The following is a 12,426-nucleotide window of genomic DNA, read 5'->3' on the forward strand; positions in this document are numbered from 1 at the left end:
GGTGATGTATTTTGGTATTCCACTAATGTTGACTGGAAGCATGCTGTTGCCACAGTACTATTAGCATGCTAGCTTTTTAAAAAATATCCTTTTCCACATATATTTTGATACTTGATTTTATCTGGCCGCCTTGCTAACTGTTAGCATTTCAGTTTGGCTCTTCAGCATTAACCCAACATGCGTACACACAGAGTCTAGTAAAGGACGTCATACACGGTCAAGTAAAAATGTGTGTAGACAAAACTAGCCACCAAGTTAAAAGCCCCGACCCATCAGCTCGTAGTCTCACGCAACTCTTAAGGCACCAGGGAGTGACGTTTACAAACATGCCCTAGCACGGTTGGCGTCAGTGTAACCAAGCAGGGTCATTTGGGGCCGTGACCCGGATCGGTGACTTTTAGGGGGTGAGTGTTAACATCTCCACTCTGTGCATCAAGACCTGCACTAGACAATGAGCTTTTAGCTTGTTGAGTTCCAAGCCCATATCTCAAACAGGGTGTAATTTGGTGCCGTGACCCGGATTGCCCACTTTTGGGGCATGAGTGTTAACCTCTCTTCTTCACGTATTAAAAGCTGCACTAGACAGTGAGCTTTTAGCTCGTCAACTTCGAAGCCCATCTCTCAATCAGGAGGTTATAATTTGGTGCCGTGACCCGGATCGGCCACTTTAGGGGCATGAGTGTTAACCTCTCTTCTTCAAGTATTAAAAGCTGCACTAGACAGTGAGCTTTTAGCTCGTCAACTTCGAAGCCCATCTCTCAATCAGGAGGTTGTAATTTGGTGCCGTGACCCGGATCGCCCACTTTAGGGGCATGAGTGTTAACCTCTCTTCTTCACGTATTAAAAGCTGCACTAGACAGTGAGCTTTTAGCTCGTCGACTTCGAAGCCCATCTCTCAATCAGGAGGTTGTAATTTGGTGCCGTGACCCGGATCGGCCACTTTTAGGGGATGTGTGTTAACTTCTCTTCTCCACGCATTAAGAGCTGCACTAAACAGGGATTTTTTTGACTTCCAAGCCCATCTCTAAATCAGGGGATGTAATTTGGTGCCGTGACCCGGATCGCCCACTTTTAGGGGCATGAGTGTTAACCTCTCTTCTTCAAGTATTAAAAGCTGCACTAGACAGTAAGCTTTTAGCTCGTCGAATTCGAAGCCCATTTCTCAATCAGGAGGTTGTAATTTGGTGCCGTGACCCGGATCGGCCACTTTTAGGGGATGTGTGTTAACCTCTCTTCTTCATGCATTAAGAGCTGCACTAAACAGGGATTTTTTTTACTTCCAAGCCCATCTCTAAATCAGGGGATGTAATTTGGTGCTGTGAACCGGAATCGGCCACTTTTTAGGGGTCAGTGCTATCCTCTCTTCTCCACTCATTAAGAACTGCACTGGTCAGTGAGCTTTTAGCTTGTTGACTTCGAAGCCCATCTCTCAATCAGGAGGTTGTAATTTGGTGCAGTGACCCGGATCGGCCACTTTTAGGGGGTGTGTGTTAACCTCTCTTCTTCAAGTATTAAAAGCTGCACTAGACAGTGAGCTTTTAGCTCGTCAAAGCCCATCTCTCAATCAGGAGGTTGTAATTTGGTGCCGTGACCTGGATCGGCCACTTTTGGGGCATGAGTGTTAACTTCTCTTCTTCACGTATTAAAAGCTGCACTAGACAGTAAGCTTTTAGCTCGTCGACTTCGAAGCCCATCTCTCAATCAGGAGGTTGTAATTTGGTGCCGTGACCCGGATCGCCCACTTTTGGGGCATGAGTGTTAACCTCTCTTCTTCCAATATTAAAAGCTGCACTAGACAGTGAGCTTTTAGCTCGTCGAATTCGAAGCCCATTTCTCAATCAGGAGGTTGTAATTTGGTGCCGTGACCCGGATCGGCCACTTTTGGGGCATGAGTGTTAACCTCTCTTCTTCACGTATTAAAAGCTGCACTAGACAGTGAGCTTTTAGCTCGTCAACTTCGAAGCCCATCTCTCAATCAGGAGGTTGTAATTTGGTGCAGTGACCCGGATCGCCCACTTTAGGGGCATGAGTGTTAACCTCTCTTCTTCACGTATTAAAAGCTGCACTAGACAGTAAGCTTTTAGCTCGTCGAATTCGAATCCCATTTCTCAATCAGGAGGTTGTAATTTGGTGCCGTGACCCGGATCGGCCACTTTTAGGGGATGTGTGTTAACTTCTCTTCTCCACGCATTAAGAGCTGCACTAAACAGGTATTTTTTGACTTCCAAGCCCATCTCTAAATCAGGGGATGTAATTTGGTGCCGTGAACCGGAATCGGCCACTTTTTAGGGGGTCAGTGTTATCCTCTCTTCTCCACTCATTAAGAACTGCACTGGTCAGTGAGCTTTTAGCTTGTTGACTTCCAAGCCAACCTCTCAGCCAGTCGATGTATTTGTAAATCGCTATTTTTGGGGCGGTCGGGGGCTTTCAGCTACCAGACGTTTGCGGGTGCCAAGACGCAGTACCTGGGGTCTCCACACGGCGGTAGTGGTAGGGGTTGACACAGATGTCCTTCTGCTTGGAGCCAAAGGGGAACTCGCAGCACTCCAGGGCCTTGAGCTCGTGGTGTGACTGCAGGTCCGGCCAGCGCCACACCCGGCAGTAGATGACGTGGGGGAGACCTTTGCGATGCGACACCTGCAGCCTGCCGTCCAGCGAGCGGGGGATGGTCACGCACTTGCCTGGCGGGGCGGAGATAGACACTTTATTAGGAGACCGTGGTAGAGGACCCAGGCTCTCGCCAAGACTCAACTGGGCTGTCCCGGGCAGCTGAGGGCTCGCTCCAGCTCCTCCATGGCGCCCTTCTTCTTCTTCAGCTTCTTCACCAGCGAGTCCACCGCCTTCTCCGCCCACTTCTCCTCCTCGTCGCCCTGCTTCCAGCCCAGCAGTCGCTTGACGGCAGGGCTGGTGAAGGAGAACAACGACGTGATGGAGGCGGACGGGTTCATGGTCCGGAAGGTTCACACCTGCGAGAAGAAGGGATGAGGAGCCGCACTGTCTGGGCAGTGTTTGCCTTTCTCGTAAGCGCGCTTCACGGCGGCGGTCACGCTGAGGCCGTGTCCTCGGGCGTGCAAATTAAAGACCAACACTTTGTTGTTGTTGAAAAATGGCGCTGATGTCAGTAAGAGAGCAAGGAAACAAGGAGCGGCTGCTTTATGAGGGCTGGCGTCACTCAGTCTACACACTCAGATAGTCCAATTACCTAATGCTTTAGCTCACACACACACACACACACACACACACACACACACACACACACACACACACACACACACACACACACACACACACACACACACACACACACACACACACACACACACACACACACACACACACACACACACACACACACACACACACACACACACACACACACACACACACACACACACACACACACACACACACACACACACACACACACACACACACACACACAGGTTATCATTTGGAATGGGGACCAAGTTGTTGTTCGGGACTTGTGAAGACCACCCTTTTTACAGGTTGTGGAGACATAACAAAATTAGGTAAAATGTCCACTGCCCAGTAAGTTCATACACGTCTTTAAATCTCTGGACTGATGAAGTAATGCGCTAATCATACTTACTGGGGACCCTGGGGAAAAAAAGAGTTCATATGGGTCAAGGGGACCAAATTCAAATCATTTTTCTTAATTCACACACATTTGTTCGGGACTACTGAGGACCATTTAAAAATTAAAGCTGCAAGCAGCGTTGGTCGGGTCCGCCGTTGGCCGCCGCCGCCGCCGCCGTGTCCCGAGTCCCGATCTTAGTCAGACCAACATAGAGGTCTTTGTTTCATGTCTCTACGACATTCCTAACAGAAGTTACAAGCAGTTTTGTCTGGAAAAAGGTGACGGCTTTTTACAAAACTTTTATTTTGAAGGGGTAATTGCCAACTTCCTGTTGATTTTAACTGAAAGATGCCACCTATCAAAATGTTTCATGTCTGTCCGACGTTCCTACCAGAAGTTACAAGCAGTTTTATCCGTTTCCTCTTCCTAGGAGCAGTTTTTCTGTGTTTTTTTCAAAAATTGCAATAGAGCGCAATTTTGAGGTTTAAGGTTTGGTTTTTTCACTAGATCGCAATTTCTGCCAGTCCTGTTGTGTGTGCCAAGTTTGGTGAGTTTTGAAGCATTTTAAGGGGGTCAAATTAAAGCTCAAAGAGGCAAAAATAGCGTTTTTTGCGAAAATGTTGCTTTGAATGAGTTTTTGCAAAATTTCTGTTGATTTTGGGTATAGACCTTTTAATTGGAAATGTAGGTCTAAGTCAGACCTACACAGAGGTTTTTGTTTCATGTCTCTACGACATTCCTAACGAAAGTTACAAGCAGTCTGTTTTTTGTCTTTTCCTAGGGGGCGCTAGCTTGCAATTTTAATATTTGGGGTTTGGTTGCTTAATAAGTTGGTCTGCCGCTCCATACCGATGTGTGTGTCAATTTTGGTGAGTTTTGAAGCATGTTAAGGGGGTCAAATTAGGGTGCGAAGGTGCGAGCGCGCCTTGGGTTGCTGTCCCCGAGCCCCACGGCAGGAAAAGCCTTGCTGCCACTATTTAATGCATTGTGAAAGTAATGCAGTTGTTGTATTGAAGTGAAAATATCTAGCTTCCTGTTGATTTTTGCCAAAGTATGTTAATTATTCAAATGTAGGTCTAAGTCAGACCTACATAGTGGTTTTTGTTTCATGTCTCTACGACATTCCTACCGGAAGTTAAAAGCAGTTTTGTCTTTGTTTTCTTCCTAGGAGCAGTTTGTCTGTGTTGTATTCCTAGGGGGCGCTAGAGCGCAATTTTGAGTTTTGGAGTTTGGTTTTTTCATCAGCTCGCAATTGTTGCCAGTCCTGATGTGTGTGCCAAGTTTGGTGAGTTTTGAAGCATTTTAAGGGGGTCAAATTACAGCTCAAAGAGGCAAAAATTACATTTTTTAGGAAAATTTGCGCAGGGGTTCTTTGAACGCGCGTAAAATCAAAACCGGAAAACTTATCACAATTTTGTCCGACCACTTTTTTTAAAAGGGTTCAATCTCTCTCCTGTGCGAGTTTGAAGCCGAAACGACAAACGCACTGGGAGGAGTTTTGATTTGAAAAAGGTGACGGGTTTTCACGAAAACTTTTATTTTGAAGGGGTAATTGCCAACTTCCTGTTGATTTTTTCTGCTAGCTGTCAATTATTAAAATGTAGGTCTAAGTAAGACCTACATAGAAGTTTTTGTTTCATGTCTTTCCGACATTCCTACCGGAAGTTACAAGCAGTTTTGTCTGTGTTTTCTTCCTAGAAGCAGTTTTTTCTGTGTTTCATTCCAAAAATTTTGTAGAGCGCAATTTTGAGTTTTAGAAATTTTTTTTTTCATTAGATCACAACTTCTGCCAGTCCTGATGTGTCTGCCAAGTTTGGTGAGTTTTGAAGCATTTTAAGGGGGTCAAATTACAGCTCAAAGAGGCAAAAATAGCATTTTTGGCGAAAATTTTGCTTTGAAAGGGTTTTGCAAAATTTCTGTTGATTTTAGGTATAGGAGTTTCTGATGGGGAATTTAGGTCTCGGTCAGTTCTACATAGAGGATTTTGTTTCATGTCTCTACGACATTCCTACCGGGAGTTACAAGCAATCCATTTTTTGTCTTTTCCTAGGGGGCGCTAGAGCGCAATTTTGATTTTTCTGGTTCGGCTCCCTAATATGTTGGGAAGAAACTCCTCACCGACGCGTGTGTCAAATTTGGTGTGCTTTGAGGCATGGTCAGTGGGTCAAAATACAGCGCATAGGCGAGTATCGGTGCGGAAGAAAGAAAGAATAATAATAAAACGCAGCAGGAACAATAGGGTCCTTGCCATGGCAAAGGACAGAGTCCTTTGCTGGCAGTGCGGACCCTAAAAAATAGATGTTAAACATGTTTTATGGGCCAAAGTTTAAACATCACTTAGACATTTTCAGAATGGATCTGACAATCATTTAAAAAAATTTCCTTTGGGGAACCTGTTTTTTGGTCCCCATACCGTCAGAGGTCCCCTAAAGGTGACTGTGTAAATAGAGCGATGTCCCCAGTAAGTAAGCATTGCCAGAACACCCACACACAGGTTATCATTTAGAATGAGGACCAAGTTATTGTTCGGGACTTGTGGGGACCACCTTTTCTACAGGTTGTGGAGGCATTAAAAAATTAGGTAAAATAACCACTGCCCAGTTAGTTCATACACGTATTTAAATTTCTGGATTGATGAAGTAATGTGCTGATCATACTTACTGGGGACCCTGGGGAAAAAGAGTTCATATGGTTCATGGGGACCAAATTTAAATAATTTTGCATAATTCACACACATTTGTACGTGACTACTGAGGACCATTTAAAAAAAAATAGATGTTAAACATGTTTTATGGGCCAAAGTTTAAAAATCACTTAGGCATCTTCAGAATGGATCATTTAAAAATGTTTCCCTTTAAGGCCCCCATACTGTCAGAAGTCCCTTAAAGGTACCTGAGTAAACAGAGCGATGTCCCCATTAAGTCAGTATTGCCAGAACGCGCGCACACACACACACACACACACACACACAGGTTATCGTTTGGAATGGGGACCAAGTGGTTGTTCGTGACTTATGGGGACCACCTTTTCTACAGGTTGTGGAGGAATCAAAAAAACGAGGCAAAATAACCACTGCCCAGTAAGTTCCTACACGTCTTTAAATCTCTGGACTGATGAACTAATGTGCTGTTCATACTTACTGGGGACCCTGGGGAAAAAAAGTTAATATGGTTCATGGGGACCAAATTTAAATAATTTTGCATAATTCACACACTTTTGTACGTGACTACTGAGGACCATTAAAAAAAATAGATGTTAAACATGTTTTATGGGCCTAAGCTCAAACATCACTTAGGCATCTTCAGAATGGATCCGACTATCATTTAAAAATGTTTCCCTTAAAGGTCCCCATATTGTCAGAAGTCCCCTAAAGGTGTGTAAACAGAGCGATGCCCCCATTAAATCAGCATTACCAGAACACACACACACACACACACACACACACACACACACACACACACACACACACACACACACACACACACACACACACACACACACACACCTCATCCTTCCCCCGCCCCCTCCTTAACAAAACAGTCAACATGGCAACTTCCCATTTCCTCTCAACTTGCATCACCCATGCAACCAACAACTACCGTAAAGCAGGGGTGTCCAAAATTTTTTCCGCAGAGGGTCGCACACGGAAAAAATTGAAGCATGCGGGGGCCATTTTGATATTTTTCCTTTTCAAACCATAACAAAATATATGGATTTTTTTTTTTTAATCCTTAGGGCTCCTGGGGAGCAGTCACTAAAATGTTAAAAATAAGTCTAATTGTTATTATTATTTTTTATTTAATGCTTACAGTTAATCTCTATATCAACTTGAGGTTGATATAAAGTATAACAAATAAGGTTTTATGCCTTTTCTGTCAAAGACAACTTTGTTTTTTATAGTAAAACTGAAATATGCAGTATTTAGATAGATGGATAGTACTTTATTAATTCCTTCAGGAAAGTTCATTTATTTAGCAAATAAAGCCCTCAAAGATCAATAATGCAGGACACCATTGATTTTAAATATTTTTGAGTAATCACAGTGAAAAGTTAAATAAAATCCTACTAAATATATTTGAGAACCAAAAGGTTCCCCACTCATATTTTGTTAGTTTTTGTTTTTTTACTTTTAACACTTAAATTTCAAGATCAACTTCCGATATATCTGTCGATTTTAAGTTTGAACTATTATTTTGTTTGTTTTATGCACTTTTGTCAAAACTTTGATGTTTTTATACGGCAACCACACAACATATGCAATATTTTTTTCACATAAAACATTTTAAAGTGCTAATTTTTAAGTAGTAATTCATTATGAGATAGATTTTTTTGTCCTTTTTTTTTGGAGCATTGGAAAAAAAAGAAAATAAAGACAAAAGCTTTGTGTCAACATTGCCAATTTTTCTCATTAGATTTCACCTCATTCCACTTTTTTTAAATGTTTTTTTATTTTGCAATACTATCAATTTTGCAATTTTTGCAGAATATGTAGCGGGCCAGTAAACGATTAACTGCGGGCCGCAAATGTCCCCCGGGCCGCACTTTGGACACCCCTGCCGTAATGACTACAATAGAAGCCCAAGCACATTATAACGGTTGCATTAAAAAATAAATTTAAAAAAAAAAAACTTTCCCACGACATAAAGTCTATTAATCAAACGTGTCAATTTTATAATCTTTATATCTCTAAACTTTATACAAATATAAATATAAAAGTGTTAGTTTCGCTCACCTCCACGCAGAAGTCAAGTGTTGCTACTACGAGGCTGGCAGCGGCGAGGGAGTGTGTGTGTGCGTCTGACGTGCGCGCGCACGCGTCCCAAAACATCCGCCGTGTGAGTTTCAAAATAAAAGCCGCCCAAAAATACTTGCTTTAACGTGTGCATTCAGTATTAGTGCGGCCATTTAAAACGTGGATTCGCCCCAGTAAATGACCCACTTGCGTAATTTAAATAAAGACCACAATATTTTGACACAAATGCACATTTATCACATGAACGTCATTTTTTTTTTTTAAAGTTTGACTTATTTTACTGTTCTTTTATTTGCTCAAAACCTGGTGAAGGTGTTATCTAAACTTATAAGGGCGGTAGAAAAATGGATGGATGGATGTTTCCCTTTTAAGTAAACATTCACAGTTAATGTGGAGGAGCTCAATGTAGATTCTCGTCAAAACAAACTGCGCTGTTAATCTGAAAATACAATAAACGCCGTATTTATTGTGATTAATCTTTTGATTGATTGTTTTAACTTTTATTATTAGATTGCACGGTACAGTACATATTCCGTACAGTGGACCACTAAATAGTAACACCCCAATAAGGTTTCTCATAGTCATCATGGTCGGGTGAGTTTTTCCTTGCCCTTATGTGGGCCTACCGAGGATGTCGTTGTGGCTTGTGCAGCCCTTTGAGACACTTGTGATTTAGGGCTACATAAATAAACGTTGATTGATTGATTGAAGTTTTTCATAAACTTTAGAATTTGATGCCAGCAACACGTGACAAAGAAGGTGGCAGTAAATACTGATAAAGTTGAGGAATGCTCATCAAACACTTATTTGGAAAATTCCACAGGTGTGCAGGCTAATTGGCAACAGGCGGGTGCCATGATTGGGTATAAAAGCAGCTTCTATGAAATGCTAAGTCATTCACAAACAAGGACGGGGGGAGCGTAAGAAAATTGTCGAACAGTTTTAGAACATTTCTCAACCAGCTATTGCAAGGAATTTAGGGATTTTACCATCTACGGTCCGTAAAATCATCAAAAAGTTCAGAGAATCTGGAGAAATCACTGCACGTAAGCCATGATATCACGAACCTTTGACCCCTGCATCAAAAGCCGACATCAGTGTGTAAAGGAGATCACCACATGGGCTCAGGAACACTTCATAAAACCACTGTCAGTAACTACAGTTGGTCGCTACATCTGTAAGCGCAAGTTAAAGCTCAAGTGGATGATTATTTGTCCAAAAAAGAATTGAAATGTTTATCAGTTTGAACATCAAATATATTACGGGAGTGGGGGAGTGGCCGTGCGCAACCCGAGGGTCCCTGTTCAATCCCCACCTAGTACCAACCTCGTCACGTCCGTTGTGTCCTTGAGCAAGACACTTCACCCTTGCTCCTGATGGGTGCAGGTTGGCGCCTTGCATGGCAGCTCCCTCCATCAGTGTGTGAATGGGTGAATGTGGAAGTAGTGTCAGAGTACCTTGAAGGTAGAAAAGCGCTATACAAGTACAACCCATTTATTTATTTATTTGAGTCGGGGTCCTCGTTAATCAATTCATGGTAAATCACATGAGTTAACTCGTTAATTTTGACAGCCCAAATAGACATTTATTGGAATGTATTCATAGATTAACGTTCCTGTTTTTATAAACGCCCACTCGTCCTGTGCTGTGATTGTCAACTCAAGTTTTGTCCTGCTCAAAGTCAATTAATGCAAAAAAAAAAAACCAACAACCCAATAGTTTCAAAATAAAGGGCATGGTCGATGTGATCATTTTTGATGATTAATCATTTTAGTTAGCTTGTTATTTTTGTATATCATTTGAAGAAAACTACTATATATTGTCAGCAGGATACAAAATAACATTTTATTGGATACATTTTTGCACAGCATTAATCAATCAATCAATCTAAACTCCTGTCGGGGTTTATTTTGAAGCCTAATTTGGCCCAAATTTTCACCTTTTAAGTGTGAATTATATTTATATAGCGCTTTTTCTCAAGTGACTCAAAGCGCTTTACATAGTGAAACCCAATATCTAAGTTACATTTAAAGCAGTGTGGGTGGCACTGGGAGCAGGTGGGTGGAGTGCCTTGCCCAAGGACACAACAGCAGTGACTAGGATGGCTGAAGCGGGAATTGAACCTGCAACCCTCAAGTTGCTAGCACGGCCACTCTACCAACCGAACTATAAAGTAATCATTCACATTTAATGTGCAATAAAGTTTCTCGTCCAAACAAACTGTGCTATTAGTCTGAAACAATTAACACGTCGAACGCCGTATTTATTGTGATTAAGCACACGAATTAACTCGTTAATTTTGACAGCCCAAATAGACATTTATTGGAATGTATTCAGAGATTAACGTTCCTGTTTTTATACACGCCCACTTGTCCTGTGCTGCGATTGTCAACTCAAATTTTGCCCTGCTCAAAGTCAATTTATGCAAAAAAAAAAACCATCCCATCCATCCATTTTCTACCGCTTATTCCCTTTTTGGGGTCGCGGGGGGCGCTGGCGCCTATCTCAGCTACAATCGGGCGGAAGGCGGGGTACACCCTGGACAAGTCGCCACCTCATCGCAGGGCCAACACAGATAGACAGACAACATTCACACACTAGGGCCCATTTAGTGTTGCCAATCAACCTAAAACCAAAAACAATAATTTCAAAATAAAGGGCATGATCGATGTGATCATTTTTGATGATTAATCATATTATTTACCTTATTTTTGTATATCATTTGGAGGAAATGACTATATGTGGTCAGCAGGATATTATTGGGTATGTTTTTGCACGGCATTACTTTATTAAAAGGTTAGCAACACTAGCATGACGCTCACATTTTAACAGTTAATTAGCATATTGACTAAATAATGAAGGATTTTTGTCGGTTTCACTTTATTTGAAAAAATATTTTTTCTATCCTAATGTGAAAAGTTGATATATTTAGCATGTTTGATGGATCTAAGCACACATTCCAGTTAAAACATTAAAACGTTTTTTTTTTTTTTACAGTTACAAATATTTGAATCTTCAATTTAAAGCGTTTATCACGGCCACATTTATTAATCCTATTGACAGTGCGTGTGACTTAACTGTGCGCTTTAATTGTGAAGGGCTCCACGCAGGTGCTTCCGGTTGTAGTGCCGCCGCCTTGACGCAGGTCGGAGGCGTCCGGAGCCAGTCTGGTCTCCTCCGGGCCGCCACACAGCAGCCTCGCCGGCGTCAGGCTGGCTGGAGCCGCAGCACAGCCGCTCCAGATCCCTCCGCCGACCGGGTTAGCACCTGACAACACACATGGACGGGGGGGAGGGGGGGGGGGGGGGGGCACCACTCCGGTTTTCTAGAATATTCTAATGATGGGAGTGAACACTTGTAAAAATAAAGTTTGAGTGAAAAATATATTCTTACTTGATTTAAAAGCTTATTTTGAAGAAATTAGTTTGCAATTTAATATATATTTCATAGAAGAAAGTTTTGTTTTCTCTTTATTGTTTTAATTGGTTTTAGCGTTTTTATTCATATTATCATTATGTTTTTTATATTCGTTTATTTTTTTTATTCAGTCATGGTTATTTGAATATTGTTTTTAATATTGTTGTGCACAAAAAGTATTTTTTTTACTCAATATGGCGGTGATGTTTTTAGAATGCTGAGATAATGCAATATATGTTTATTTCATAGAAGATAATTAGCACTGATTTTTTAAATTTTTTTACATATTTATTTTTTCTATTAATTTTCTAGTGAGAGCAACTTTGTCAGATATTTACTATTTTTCCTGCAACACATTTTGTATAAAATAGCTCCAAAAAGGGTTTATTATGTCTTGTTCACATTTTCTTGTCATCAGAGCTTTTTTTCGGTATTTTCGGTCCTTGAGTGCCCAGAAAGACACCTTATAAGTAAAATGTATTATTATTATTTTATTAAATGACATTTTTACCAAGTCAAAATTCCATCTAATGTACCGAAAATACCGTCTGATAACTAGAAAATGTGGGGAAAGTATTTTAATAAACGTTTAGAACCAATAAAAAATATTGTGAGGGGAAAAACAATTGAAAAAGAATTCTAATAAACATTTAGAACA

The 12,426-nt window shown here is 41.4% G+C and overlaps 1 protein-coding gene across 1 annotated transcript in view; it reads right to left on the minus strand.

Moving 5' to 3' along the window:
* Positions 1–9,397, minus strand: part of smad9 (SMAD family member 9) — a 26,386-nt gene extending 16,989 nt beyond the window's left edge. The window contains exons 1-3 of the mRNA XM_061896816.1: positions 8,331–9,397; positions 2,753–2,966; positions 2,466–2,681 (exon numbers count right to left, since the gene is read on the minus strand). Of these exons, the coding sequence (XP_061752800.1) occupies positions 2,466–2,681; positions 2,753–2,948 (412 nt within the window). The 5' untranslated portion in view covers positions 2,949–2,966; positions 8,331–9,397. The remainder of the gene's footprint in view (positions 1–2,465; positions 2,682–2,752; positions 2,967–8,330) is intronic.
* Between the last annotated feature and the right edge of the window lie 3,029 nt (positions 9,398–12,426).

This window comes from Nerophis ophidion, linkage group LG04 (genome assembly GCF_033978795.1).
Source record: "Nerophis ophidion isolate RoL-2023_Sa linkage group LG04, RoL_Noph_v1.0, whole genome shotgun sequence".
Classification (NCBI taxonomy): Eukaryota; Metazoa; Chordata; class Actinopteri; order Syngnathiformes; family Syngnathidae; genus Nerophis; species Nerophis ophidion.